The 13,562-nt window shown below is 41.1% G+C and overlaps 1 protein-coding gene across 1 annotated transcript in view; it reads right to left on the reverse strand.

The window, feature by feature from the left end:
- Positions 1 to 13,562, reverse strand: part of COL4A4 (collagen type IV alpha 4 chain) — a 100,290-nt gene that overhangs the window by 31,447 nt on the left and 55,281 nt on the right. Inside the window, exons 24-33 of the mRNA XM_058533115.1 lie at positions 12,833 to 13,016; positions 11,302 to 11,370; positions 9,533 to 9,640; positions 8,830 to 9,048; positions 7,054 to 7,215; positions 5,811 to 5,981; positions 5,070 to 5,213; positions 2,834 to 2,941; positions 1,770 to 1,951; positions 853 to 916 (exon numbers count right to left, since the gene is read on the reverse strand). Of these exons, the coding sequence (XP_058389098.1) occupies positions 853 to 916; positions 1,770 to 1,951; positions 2,834 to 2,941; positions 5,070 to 5,213; positions 5,811 to 5,981; positions 7,054 to 7,215; positions 8,830 to 9,048; positions 9,533 to 9,640; positions 11,302 to 11,370; positions 12,833 to 13,016 (1,411 nt within the window). The remainder of the gene's footprint in view (positions 1 to 852; positions 917 to 1,769; positions 1,952 to 2,833; positions 2,942 to 5,069; positions 5,214 to 5,810; positions 5,982 to 7,053; positions 7,216 to 8,829; positions 9,049 to 9,532; positions 9,641 to 11,301; positions 11,371 to 12,832; positions 13,017 to 13,562) is intronic.

Below are 13,562 nucleotides of genomic sequence, written 5' to 3' on the forward strand. Positions count from 1 at the left end.
CTTTCTCTAAGGACATTTTTGACCTTGGGTTAACTTTCTATTTCTCTTTCCCTGGAAACCTGATAAAGATAGAATGTCAATTGTGTTACAAGGCAACGTTGTTTTTGGCAGAAGGTAACTGAGGCCTGCAGCCTGTTTTGTAAATAAAGTTTTATTGGCACATAGCCGTGCTCCTTTATTTGTGTATTCTCTATAGCTTTCATGCTATATGTGCTTTCATGCACAATTGAGAAGTTGTGACAGAGACCGCATAGCTGAAAATATTTCTGATCCGGTTCTTTGGAAAAAAACACATTTGGTGACCCTTGGCTTACAGTAAAAGTAACCCAATTGTAAGTTACATGTGGCTCAGAAATTCTTAAGTGAACTATTGACATCTGGTGAGAAGTCATGGCTTTGGCCTTCTCTGTGTACTGTGACTCCTGTAACTGGGACTCTAAAAGCTGTGCCTATGGAATCCTTAGAAGAGATCCTGGCTCCTGTGGGGCGTGGGGCTTCTAAGCCAAGGTGGACACTGCCCACCGATGTGGATCTGGTCTGCTTGCCCCTGAGCTGTCACTTATGGAGCTGCAGTCACTCAAAGGACTGCCACAAAAACTCTCCTTGAGGAGGAAGACCTGATGTGCCCTGCAGGCATGCTGTTTTCTCTCTGGTGCTCTTGGATCTGAATGATAAATGTGGATGATTCAGGTCATGAGTGTTTGATTATCTAGCAGAGGCTAAAAAGACCCCCTTGGATGTTGCAGTTTGTTTGACACACTTCACTTTGCATGCCACAGGTGCTGGCTCACAATGTTACAAACACCCAGGACTATGAGCTTGATGGGTGGCTGCTGTATTTCCAAATCTTACCTTTAGGTCCTCTTGTTCCATCAATTCCCGAAAGTCCAGAGGGCCCTGGAGACCCCGGCTTACCCTGATAGTTTAATGAAACAGAAGTAAGACTTTAATTGGGTTTCAAATACAAATGACACATGCATGACATGATCCAATTATAATTTTCCATAACCAATTTGGTTTTTATAATTTGAAGTGGTAAAGAAAATTGGAAATGCGTTGCAAGCATACCACTACATGTGTCTAATTTTTAAAAGTTGAAAAAACTCTTCCAGAGTTAGAGATACAACAGGTAGCATCCGATTCTCTATACTTGATTGCAAACAGTAACTGCATCATATAACTTTAAGTTTTGAATCAACAAATTGATACTAAATAAAATATTATTATAAGTCATTTCATACCAAAAACTTTAAAAATCTGTTTTATTCCAAAAGATGGGTAGCAAATTATATTCTACATTTTCCAGAAGTTGTGATACATATTACTACATTTATTGTAACTCTTGGCTTCTCGAGAGGTATTTTATTCATGATCATGAAGACCAAATGTATTTACAGCAAAATCTGTGATATCTGCAATCAGATAGGAAGGCCGAGAAACCAGAATTGAGTCATTTTTCAGATGACTCCTTATTCTGGTAAACCAGCAGTCAGAAGGCAAGTCTCTATGGAGCTGTTTAAACTAGGCAGGGAGACTGGAGTCAGTGACTTGGTCATCTATGTCACAGGAACCAGGCATGAGCACTGGTCAGAACTTACAGTTACATCATGGCGTTCTAGAAGTCTCCATTCTTCCCTTGGCATACCCCTTACATTCTAAAAGCCAGCAAAAGGACAATGATGTACACTGGCAAATTGTGACTCCTTCTGGGCATCCTGAGAGCAGAAAGGTTTTATTATTTCTTTCCTCTCAAAACAGCAGCCACTTACCTGGTCACCTGGGAATCCCGGAAAACCAACGATCCCTCTCAGCCCGGGTGAGCCTGGAGGGCCAGGAGGTCCAGGCAGTCCCGGCTGCCCATTTCTACCGGGCTCCCCTCTGTGAAATCCAGGTGGTCCGTATCTGCCCGGCTCTCCTCTCCTCCCTTGCATCCCAGGATGGCCTTTATCACCTGATGGGGTTGGAAGTGTTACAAACCTCTTCGTGGAAATCTTGGGCTGGACAATAGTTAGGCTGAGGATTTTGGTCCTACTTTTAGGAGATGAAGCCAAAGGCACTGGGAATCCTAATTCCTGCCCTAAGCCGCATCGCTATGATTTTTGGCTTCGGTGACCTCACTGTAAAAGAAGCTGCCCAGAAACAGACTCAGGGCTATCCGAGGTAGGAGCCACCATGCAGGATCATTTGCTTTAACACGCTCATTTTACAAATGAGGAAGAACTTACCCAGAGAAGTTAAAACATTTGTCCCCTAGCACCTAGTTAAGGAGAGAGCCAAGACAAGAACCCAGGTCTCATGCAGATTAAGTCTGAACTTGGGAAAGAGAACACAAACGTGGTGGTCAAAATCCTTGCTGCGCAGTGTTTCTGAGGGCCAGTAGCACAGGAATCAGGGTACTTGTCGGAAAGGCAGAGCCTAGCCTGCCCCAGACCTGATTCAGCATCTGCATTTTAACAAGAGCCCCAGGGGATTCATGTGCACATTGAACTTTGAGAAGCACTGGTCGAAATGACTTGGACAGTCATTGTTCTATTCATTTTAACACCAGCCACCAAATACTTTAAACCTGGAACCAGTGTTATATGTACATCCTGGGATTGATCCTGGTTTGGAATATCCCAATCTATAAATACTTATGAACTTCAGCTAAGTTCCAACATGGGAGAGCACAGAAAAAATGTACCAATGAGATTCATTAGTGTATGTTTATATCCAAAATATGACCTTTCCTAGTCTCAGTGTTACTGGAAAAGTCGCCTAATACACGTGCTTGTTGGAATGATCTGTAAAGAAGTCAACTTATTTGATATAGTTAAAAAACATAAGTGTTTACCTCCTTCTCCTGGGAATCCACCATCTCCAGGAGGTCCAGGTTCCCCGGTTTCCCCCTTTCTGGAAATTATAACTGTTTCTCCTTCATCTCCTGGGGGTCCTCTGGATCCTTTAGATATTAATTATGCAAGAGCAAAATAAACAGAGGCACCACACATGTGAGGATTCTGTTACGACACTTCATGTCCAGTTTCCAAATGCCCATTTAATCTACTAAACTATTGATGCTTATAGATCACACAATATCAATCTTGTTGATTTAATTTCCTAAAGGAAGGGTTTTAATATTCCTCTCTGAACTTGTCCAGTAATGGAGTCTGTCCAGTAAAGGAAGGGCTTTAATATTCCTCTCCAAACTTGGCCAGTAATGGAGTCTGGTGTACAGTGAATGTTTGCTAAATTCAACCAAACTCGTCTCAAAGTCATAAGCGAAAAAACAGAGGCTTGAAAATTCCAGGTCTAAAATACGTCTCTTTATCCTGTAAAATTTGAATTGCCCATCTCATATTTTCCAGTTACCTATTTTCTCCTTCCTAGCCACTCTTAATTATTTTCCTTACATTAAAAGAGGAGACATTTCAACTTGGTTCTCTACATAGAGAATTCTCAAAAGTGGGAAGGGTATACCATATATCTGCCTTATTTTCGTAAACACTGTCCAGTTGTAGAAGTGTGCTAGAGGGGGGCTCATACCAGCTTGGTGAGAGCCAATTATTAACAATCCAAGAATTTTGTAAGCCAGTTGTTAAACCATTGTATGCTTTAAATCAGTCACGGTGGGAGCATTTGTGCCATGGTAGGAGTATTCACACCACAGCAATCACTACAAGTCAGGGCATTTTTTAAAAACTTTATTTTAGAGAACCAGTTTACCAGCACATCACTGGCATTAACCTAATTTTTAATTTTTTTTAGCAGGATAATTGTATAGTAGCATAATAGCGCAGCAAACATCACTTATCTAAGCCAGCCAAGAGTGACTCTTTGATTCATTGATTCTACATAAATAATTTACAGGCTAGTAAAACAAAAAATAATAGCAGAATCAATCAACTAAGAAGTAAAAGTAATTTGAATTAAATATGAGGCAGTTTGCCCAAAGGGCTTTAACGACAAAAACCTTGTTTCTAAAAGTTGACAAGCATTCATTCTTGACACTGGAAATGAAATGTTACGTTCACCCACTGCAGCCTCGTGGCTAATATTTAACAGGGATAGACATAGAACATTTAAACCAGGGGTCTCAAAACTTTTATTTATTTTTATTTATTTATTTTTTTTTTTCTGAGGGAGAGTCGCCCTGAGCTAACATCTGTGCCAATCTTCCTCTACTTTGTACATGGGATGCCGCCACAGCGTGGCTGCCGACGAGTCGTGTAGATCCGTACCTGGAATCTAAACCCACGAACCCGGGCCACCGAAGCCGAGCACACCGAACTTAACCACTACGCCACGGGGCTGGCCCCTCAAAACTTTTATTTTTTATAGCAATGAAAAGTTTCTTTAAATGAAGCTCAGAGGAGACTCAACTCAAGGCTCAGACGAAAGCACACTCATTCTAGTTCAGAGGTCGGCAAACTACAGCTCGCCTGCCAGTTTTTGTACACTCCGTGAGCTATGAATGGTTTTTACAGTTTTAAATCATTGGGGGGAAAACTCAAAACAAGAATAATATTTTATGATATGTGAAAATTAAATGAAGTTCAAATTTTAGTGTCGATAAATAAAATTTTCTTGGAACACAGCTATGTTCATTTGTTTGCCTGTTGTCTCTGCCTGCTTTCTTGCTACAAAAGCCAAGTTGAGTAGTTACAACAGAGACCATATGGCCTGCAAACCCTAAAATATTTACTCTCTGGCCCTTTACAGAAAAAGGTTGGCTTTTTTGTTAAACAAAAGAAAAATTGAAACAGAATCTGGGGGCCAGGAGTTCTCCCTGCACCCTCTTCCTGATACGTGAGAAGATTCTCTGAAACCCAATAGCTGTAAATAAAAGCCCTTGTTGATTTTTTTCTATTAAGAGAGCAATTCATTTGCCACAGTTATATGTAATAAGATTGGGAGGTAAGAAAAATGAATTTTGTTTAAAATTCTAAATCAAACACCATAGCACCAAAAGAAAGAGGAGTCCAACCTGTGGGGTAGTCCCATTTTATGTTTCATAGATCATATTTATAGGTTCTGATCAAACACCAAAACAACCCGGGTTGCATCACTGTGCTGTTGACTGCATTTACCTTTGGCTCCTCTCACTCCTGAGTCTCCCACGAAGCCAGGCCAACCCTTCTCTCCTATTTCTCCCTTTCGGCCAGGGTGTCCATCTGGGCCAGGTTTTCCTCTCTCTCCTGGAAAACCTGGGAAGCCAGGCAGCCCCTGGGGTCCTGATGAAATGAGAACATGAAGTTTTAGGGAAACAGTTTAAAGGCTAGTATGGTGCCTAGATCTGTGTGCCTTGTTGTCCACGTAGAGATGCGCATTCCCACCTAACTCTGAGCTTGTACTAAGGCGAACAACCGCTCTCAACCTCACCGATGTAAGAGCTGGGCTCTCCCACCCACTCCTCAGTTTTCCACCCCACAGCTCTGAAGTGTAGGCCCTTATGTTTCTGAGTCCTGATCCCATAAGGCTTTAAGAGAACTGGGCATGGCGGAGGTGGGGTGGAGGGTGGGGGCCCATCCAAAGTGGAAGTACGTTAGCCCTACGCTTTATCAGCTCTACCCAGTCCGTTGAGTGGAAATATTTATGGGTTCTGTGGACCTACATCCCCACTCCCTTTTCCCATTTACCTACACCAAAACATTCTGCCACTGGAAATAACAATACAGAGGACAAGAAGAAGGGAGATGTCACTCAGGGAACGAAAAAGACAGGCTAACATAATGGTACCTTGTATAGTTTGGTCTAACGTAATAGTTTTCACTTGGCAGTGGATTTCACGTTTATAAAATGGAAGGAAATAATGGAAAAGCACTACCTACCCTTAGGGCCTGGAAGACCAGGTAGTCCATCATCCCCAAAGGGGCCTGGAACTCCTGGAGGTCCCAGGGGTCCATCTGCCCCTGGCCATCCTGGGACTCCAGGGAGGCCCTTCATTCCAGCTGGTCCAGGAGGCCCCACATCCCCTCGCTGTCCTTTCCACCCTGGGGCACCTGAGACAAACCACAGTGACAACAACATACGAAGACTGAAAACCGGCTTCATGTGCAGGCAGGAAAAAAATATAGTAGCTTAAATTGTGTATCTACGGCCAATTAAACAATATTTATCAGCTAAAATAACAGTCGCGACTCTTTGTCAGTCTAAGAATATATTTTTCTGGCTGCTATTAAAAGGAAGGCAGATAACTTGAATAAATATTTCCCAGTAGAGATGCGTGAATATTATAAAGAGTTTTTTTTTTAATGGAAAATGGATAAGGGTGAAGAACAAAAATACTATTTGTATTTACTCTTAGGGGGGAAAAAACTGATAGAAGAAAACCTTCCAGGTGTTTCCTGAAGCTACGACAAAGTGAATTTTGGTCAGGGTGTTCACTGTGATGAGAGAATAGCAGAAATCAGAGCAACATCATCTAGTGTTATTGGTGCTAAAAATAAAGTGACAGAGTTTGCCCCAATCTCATTCTGATCCTGCAAAGAGGGCACATTCCTGCCTTTGGATAAATGCAACAGGATTTAAATAACAGATGACAATCTGAATGGGGAAATGAAGATCATATTGAAAATAGCCACCTAGCACCGTATGTTGAGAGACACTCCTTCGCGGGTCTCTTGAGCCCCTACACGTCTTGCTGGGTGTGCCAAGAATACGAGGCCCTGACTGCTCTTTTATCTGGGCTATTTCTCAAGGTTGTGCGTGCAGCGAGCAACCTTGACAGATGATACAGCGCCTCCCCTAGGACAAAAAGCAGGCTGCCTTGCAGGCTACTATAAAGTGGAGGTTCCCAGGCTCCATGCTCCTCTCAGATACTGCCACCCACTATGTGCATGGTATCCATCTAGTCCCTCTTATGTAGCCCACATGACTTGGGTGACATGGGGAAATAACAGAAACCAACATGAAGCTCATGCTACTTTCTGTCCATGAGTAATAAAGTCCTTTGTCCCTGCCCCAAGAGTCTTGCTTCTGCCAGCATCAGTAAAGGCAACAGGCAAGCTTATTCCTTTGTAAGTGAGGTAAGCCCCCGACCCGTCACAGTTTTTGACACCTGCTGACACTTACCTGGACTACCTGGACCCCCAGGGAGTCCCGGTTGTCCTGGCATCCCCGGAGCACCTCTTTCACAGGAATGGCCTGGGGGACCTGGGATACCTGGAAACCCAGCACTTCCCTCTCTGCCTTTGGGACCTTTGAGACCTGGGAATCCGGGCATGCCAGCTGGCCCTGAAATGATACAATGCACCTGTGACACTCATGGCATAAAACTATATGGATGGCCTACAACAAAGGGTTCATGCTTATCAATACGGGAAGTAGACATTTTGATCCTGGCTCAGTGCTGAAATGGGTTAAGTCTCTGAACGGGCTTTCTTATCATAGACGATAGCGAGCTCCAAATGAAGGGGAAAACCATGCATTGCTGACAGTTACCTGATAAGGTTACATAGACAACAAAGAAGTTGCTTACGCAAATTAAAAAACCCTGTGGTTATTCCTGATTTTAATCAACCTCTAACATTGCATTGCAGCAGGTTTTACAACAAATCTCCACCATACTTACAAACCCTGTTTGCACTGAATGAATTTGCATTTTGTAAGCTATTTCATCACGTGAATGCTCAAATTTCTATTTATTGGAAAGGCAGTGTCATAATCTTCAGAAAGAAAAATAAATCCTCCATAATTCCACACCCTAACCTACAAATCTATTTGATTTTTCCATGTTTTCATTATATTTTAGTTCATATGCTTACATTTTTCAAGTTGTAAGCACAGTGCACATTCAATTGTGGGATTATTTCACGCAGCATATTAATCTGCAAATGTTTTCCATTTTGTTGTAATCTTTACAAATACAATTTTAAGTGCTAATAGCTGAATAGCATTCCGTTGAGTGTGTGTGTATATTACTTAACTCTCTTGTTTCAAATTGTTCCTCCATTGTGGATAATACTACAAGAGTATTTTCATATTAACCTTCATCTTCTGTTGAACACTTCCCTTAAATACATTTTCGCAAGTGAGATGGTAGGATTACTGGGTCAAAGTTATTTTCATTGACTCACATAATGTATTAGCTTGTTACTTTCCAGTTAATTGTGTTTTTGTATATGAATATTTTGACTTACAAACTACCAAGTAAGCTCCCTGAAGACAGAGAATGCGGCTCCCCTATCCTCCATGTGCCCTGTACTATTGTACCATCATGGATACCTGATAAATGCTGACCTGTCCACTGTTAGAAAGAACCAGAACAGTGTTTGTAAAAGTCTGGTCTGGGGTCCACTTTTGGTCACTATCACCCAAGAGGCTAAAGTTCAGACTGGACTGCTGGGTCTCACTCAATTCTGATGTAAGGAATCACAGTTCCTGAGACCGAGGCCCAGAAGACTGTGATGTTAATGATCCCCAACTCGGGTTATTTTTAAGTACAATAAAATCTGAAAATCTCTGCTGGGGATCCAGAAGAATCCTTAGTGATTTCAGAAAGGGATGTAAATCAGTGCCAGGGCCATGTTTCCATCTTGAATTTCGCTGCCCTGCCTGTTACCTTAGCCGGAATGAAAGTCCCTCCACCCTGTCACCTGTCCCAATAATACAGCTTGCCTGCCAGGGCTCAGCTCATGCCCAGCTCTCCCACGGAGTTTTCCCTGAACCCCAGCCCACACTGCTCTGCCCCTCTGAGCTGCTCCTCTCTTACAGTCTGTCCTGTCCTCCTTCAACCTGGCAATGGCGGTGGTCTCTGCTCCTTGGCATTAAGATACTGTCCTGAGTTCAGTGACCTGTTCCAGAACCGAGCCAGCTTTAGGGACCACAGGAACAGCACAGCCCGCATACCGGCAGCCCCTGGACGTCCTGGATCACCTCTGAGTCCTTTCAACCCTGGCACTCCTGAAAGACCCCTCCTGCCCGGGGGTCCTGGGTGGCCATAAGCAGAGTCTCCCGGGATTCCTTTCTGACCATTTGCACCAGGTGAACCGGGAGAGCCTGGGGGCCCAACAGCGGAGGATCCCTTTTCCCCTCCAAAACCTGGATCTCCCACGTCACCACGAAAGCCTGTTGAACAAAAAATTGTTTAAATTGTTAAATGTACAACTATAGAACCAATACACATATAAAACTACTGTTTTGATAAAGATACATTTTTTTAAAAAATACAGGAGTACTTACTAAAACAGAGTAATTTAAAAGGCAATGTTGGTTTTGCCACCTTTTGCAGGAAAATAAATTGTAACTTAGTATTTCCTGTAAGCCAATGATGTTTTCCTAATTGTTTTCATTCACTTGCAAACGGTCTGTCTGGACTGAGCAGTTTCTACAACATAATAGACCATTAAAAGCCTACAATTTATGCTTCAGGTGGAAGGAGCACTGAGAACTACAAAATTACCATAACCTAAAAGTTATCGAAACCCAGCTAAGAGCTTAATGTATCAAGAAAAACCACTCCCCCATTATCTAGGGATCCCTGGGCCATTTGCTTACTAAGGTCATCCATTAGAGGTACATACACATTCCGAAATGAAAAACACTTATTTACCAGGTGGACCAGGTATTTCCGATGCTCCTGGTCTACCACGCTGACCTTTCTCCCCATCCAAACACCTCAGCCCAGGAGCCCCCCGAGGACCTGGAAATCCCTTCGGACCTAAATGATAACAACAAAACACAGACTCAATAAAACACAAAACAAATGAGAACAAAACAAGGTGATTTTAAAAAAAAATCTATGTTAAGTCTTTTCTAGAGTATTTCTACTTTACGGAAGTAGAGGTGTTGCCTAGCCTGGTTTACATAATCATTTTATAAGTAATGTGCTCCAAATAAGTGTTTCATAGAGAGTGGTTTTGTTAAGGTATTTGCTCAGAAGCCATCCTGTAAAGCATTCTTCCTGAAAGCCTTTGGGACACACACCACCATTCAGATGAATCTTTTGGTACTTTCTCATGCTCTGTCTCAAATATGAATACGCAAGCATAGCCCGTCCTTGTAGGAGGAAAGAGATGGTGGCCAGTCTGTGGCTTGATGAGAAAGCCCCAGAGTAAAGGCCAAAATCTATTTCCCTGCATCTTACTCCATTTGCCCTTAAATGAAGGACACCAAAAGCTTCTGCAAAAGGAATTGAGATTTTTTTTAAACGTTCTGTGATTCCCTACTAGGAGCTCTCAGCTAAAATAACTTTACAGAAGGTACAACTGCCAACTTAGAGTTTGTGTTCGCTTCCCTGGAGCTGCTGAAAGTAATAACAAACTTTTTTGATCCATCCATAACAACTCCCAGTAAATGCGAAAATGAACATTCAGTCAGTCAACCAGTAGTAATTCTTCACATTGCCTTGTGGCGGGTGGAGTGTACTTCCCACACTTTGATCTGGGTTTGGTCATGTGACTTGCTTTGGCCAATGGGATACTAACAACCAGGAAGCAATGAGAGGTGTGAACTGTGTCTGCGAAGCGGGGCCTGCCCTCTTGCATTTCTGCAATCACGTGAGCAGAGCACACTCTGGCCCCTCGGTGGAGTCAGGGACCAAGCCAACAGAGACCATCTTAGATCAGCTGAACCCCAACCAACCTGCAGACCCATAGGAGAGAAAAATATTTGTTGTTGTAGCCCACTGAGATTTTGAGGTTGTTACACAACATTATTGTGATGAATGCTAAGGGTTATAAAGGGCAATAGAGAGTCATTCATCATTCAACCTTTAAATACTTTTTGCAGTTGTGTGGGACAAGAAAGGCCAACATTAACAGCCATGCTAATATTTAATGGGTCAATTTAAGTAAACGCCAAATGAATAAAAATCAGGCAAAATCTCTTATATAATTTTGGGGTTTAATTCAGCTATGAACAAATGATTGATTTAAATGAGGCTGTTGCATAAATGTGCAATCAAGGATGTAGATATGTGGGCATTTTTCAGACTGTTTCTGGTCAAAAGTTTGGGTCTTTTGAAATCAAGAATAGAATAAAACTTACAATCAATAAGCAAACGATCTTTTTCACTCTTGGGGCATAGGAAAAGAGAGAAGATATAGTTTTAAAACTCAAAAATGGCAAATATTTTTACTGTCATGTGATGAAATCAAGGGAAATTTTATTGTAGAGAGATATAAAAAGCCTATTCGGAATGTGCCTAAACCAGTAGACTAGAGACCCAATGGGAATTACTACAAATGCTGTTTTCCCATAGTCCCTCAAAACCTTATAATAATTTAACTAGTTCCCTGAGGATTTGCTATTCATTTATCTGTCTTGCTGGTTCTTTTACTCTGGGGAATGTGTAGGAGAGGAACTTCTCATTGATCATACCTGGAGGTCCATCAAAGCCCCGAGGGCCTGGCCTCCCAGGGTAGGTTACATTACAAGGAATTGTATCACCTGGAATGGAAAAAAAAAAAGTGACGTTCACACACTTGATAGCCCAGTGTAATGTGACTCTCAATGACAACTCAATCAAGATATTTTTTCATATGGTGAGTGTGGAATTCAAAGGAAAAGAAGACTCGTCATGTCTCATGAGACCACTTGAACTACTTTTATTCTGAATTTCTAGAAGATCTGTCCTGAAATCTGAACTCCAACTGTCAGAACAGTTGTAAACATGAGGGGAATAAGAAAAATATTGATTCCAAAAGTGTCCGTTTTAATAACCTAGAAAAAATCATGTATTTATAGGCCCATGGATATCTAATACAACGAAATTGGCAGCTCTGATATATCATGAAATAGCAACAAGCATCCAACACTGAGTTCAGAAGATTTGGCTCCTAGTTTAGATGTGGGGGAATTGTGCAGATAAAGAGACTGGGAGAGAAATTAATAACAGCTACCATTATTAAGGGGCTGCCATGGGTCAGGTACTTCAAATATATTGTCTTTTGTTTTTCAAATGACTCTGCAATGTGGTTATTGTCATTCCTCATTTTAACTGTGAAGAAAATAAGATGCCAAAGCTTGTGCCTCTGAGTTCCCTTCTCTTTTAAAATGGAATGTTTCTCTTTTGTATTAGATTAGATTATAATATATAATACATTTTAGATTATATTATATATAGAAATTATATCTCATAATGTATTACTGCGTATGCTCTCAAATCAAAAATGTATCAGATGAATAAAAATAATGTTAAATTTTGATGAGTCCCAGACTATGATCTTAAACCTTATCGAATTCCAAGGTATTTGCCTTTCTATGTTGTCAAAACAAGAACCAAAGATATTTCATTCTAAAATTTCACAATCAACTATGTAGCCCAAGGTGTACGTACATATTACAAAGGAAAAAATCTTAAATCTTTTTTCAACCTTTTAAAGTTTTCAATTATAATACTGCAAGTCACTTTATTGTTTGAAATTCATATAACTGTCAAATATATTTGAAATCCCTTCTTTTTTTCCTCCCCAGAATGCTTATAAATGGGTTTCCATGGACAATGATACATTTTTGAAATGAAATATTAGTGTTTTTTATTAAAACACAGTGCATTATCTCAAAAAATTATAAAAAATAGATATTTTCAATAATATATATGTAATTTTAATACAGTCAGATTGTATAAACTGATACTGAGATATGAATGAAAGGCAATTTTGATATCCCAGGCAAATAAAGCAACAAAGACATCTTAGCATTTTAAGGACTTGTTTTAAATATTGATTGTGCTGTAATGCTTTTATTTGTCTGACAACATTCAAGTATTCACGGTTTCAACAGCAGCTCGATGGACTTTTCTTTAGCAGTTCTGCCATAGCTACAATAACTTTACCCAGAAGAGAGGCTCCCTCACTTTAGCTTCCATGATTTCACTTGACATTCTGCCACACAAAACATTCAAAATTACCTTTCTGACCCTTCAAGCCCTCGGGGCCCCTCCTTCCCGGGTGGCCTGGAGCTCCTGGTTGCCCTCTCTGTCCCGGTGGACCAGGAAATCCCAGTCCTGGAGGACCCCTAGGCCCCGCTCTGCCAGGGGGGCCTGGCGGTCCAGAAGACCCTTGATCACCTGGGGCTGCGTCTTCATGATCCCCCTGGGAATGTTTGCATCATGAGTCAATTACCAATCTTTCAAAGTCCATGAACTCAAAGCAGTCATTGTTATAGGCTAGAGAAACACACATAGGAAGCTCATAGTTCTAGGAGACAGTTACTCAATAGCAAACGTAATTTAAAATGATTAACTTAGATTCACCTTAATATTTTACATACATATATATGCTGGGGGTGTGTGTTATGCCTCAAATACAGAAAGTTATGTGTGTGTTATGTCTTAAATACAGAATAAGAAATTTTATGTAGAATCACTCTTTAATATTAAATATGAGAAAATATAGAAATAAGTAAATTAAGGGAGGTAGTGGGCTTACAAATTGAATAAGTTCTTATATATTCGAAATTGTTTTCCTGCATTCTTATGAGAAGATACAGGGATAGACTCTATCACCCTCCATGTCTGTGGGCAAAAGGCTGACAAATCCTTTCACCTCCTGCATAAGAATTTGACCTTTGGTTAACTGTCTAGTTCTGTTCCTCTGGAAACTTCATAAAAATTGGATGCCAATTACATTACGAGGCAA

The sequence above is a fragment of the Diceros bicornis genome, chromosome 37 (genome assembly GCF_020826845.1).
Source record: "Diceros bicornis minor isolate mBicDic1 chromosome 37, mDicBic1.mat.cur, whole genome shotgun sequence".
In the NCBI taxonomy this organism is placed as follows: Eukaryota; Metazoa; Chordata; class Mammalia; order Perissodactyla; family Rhinocerotidae; genus Diceros; species Diceros bicornis.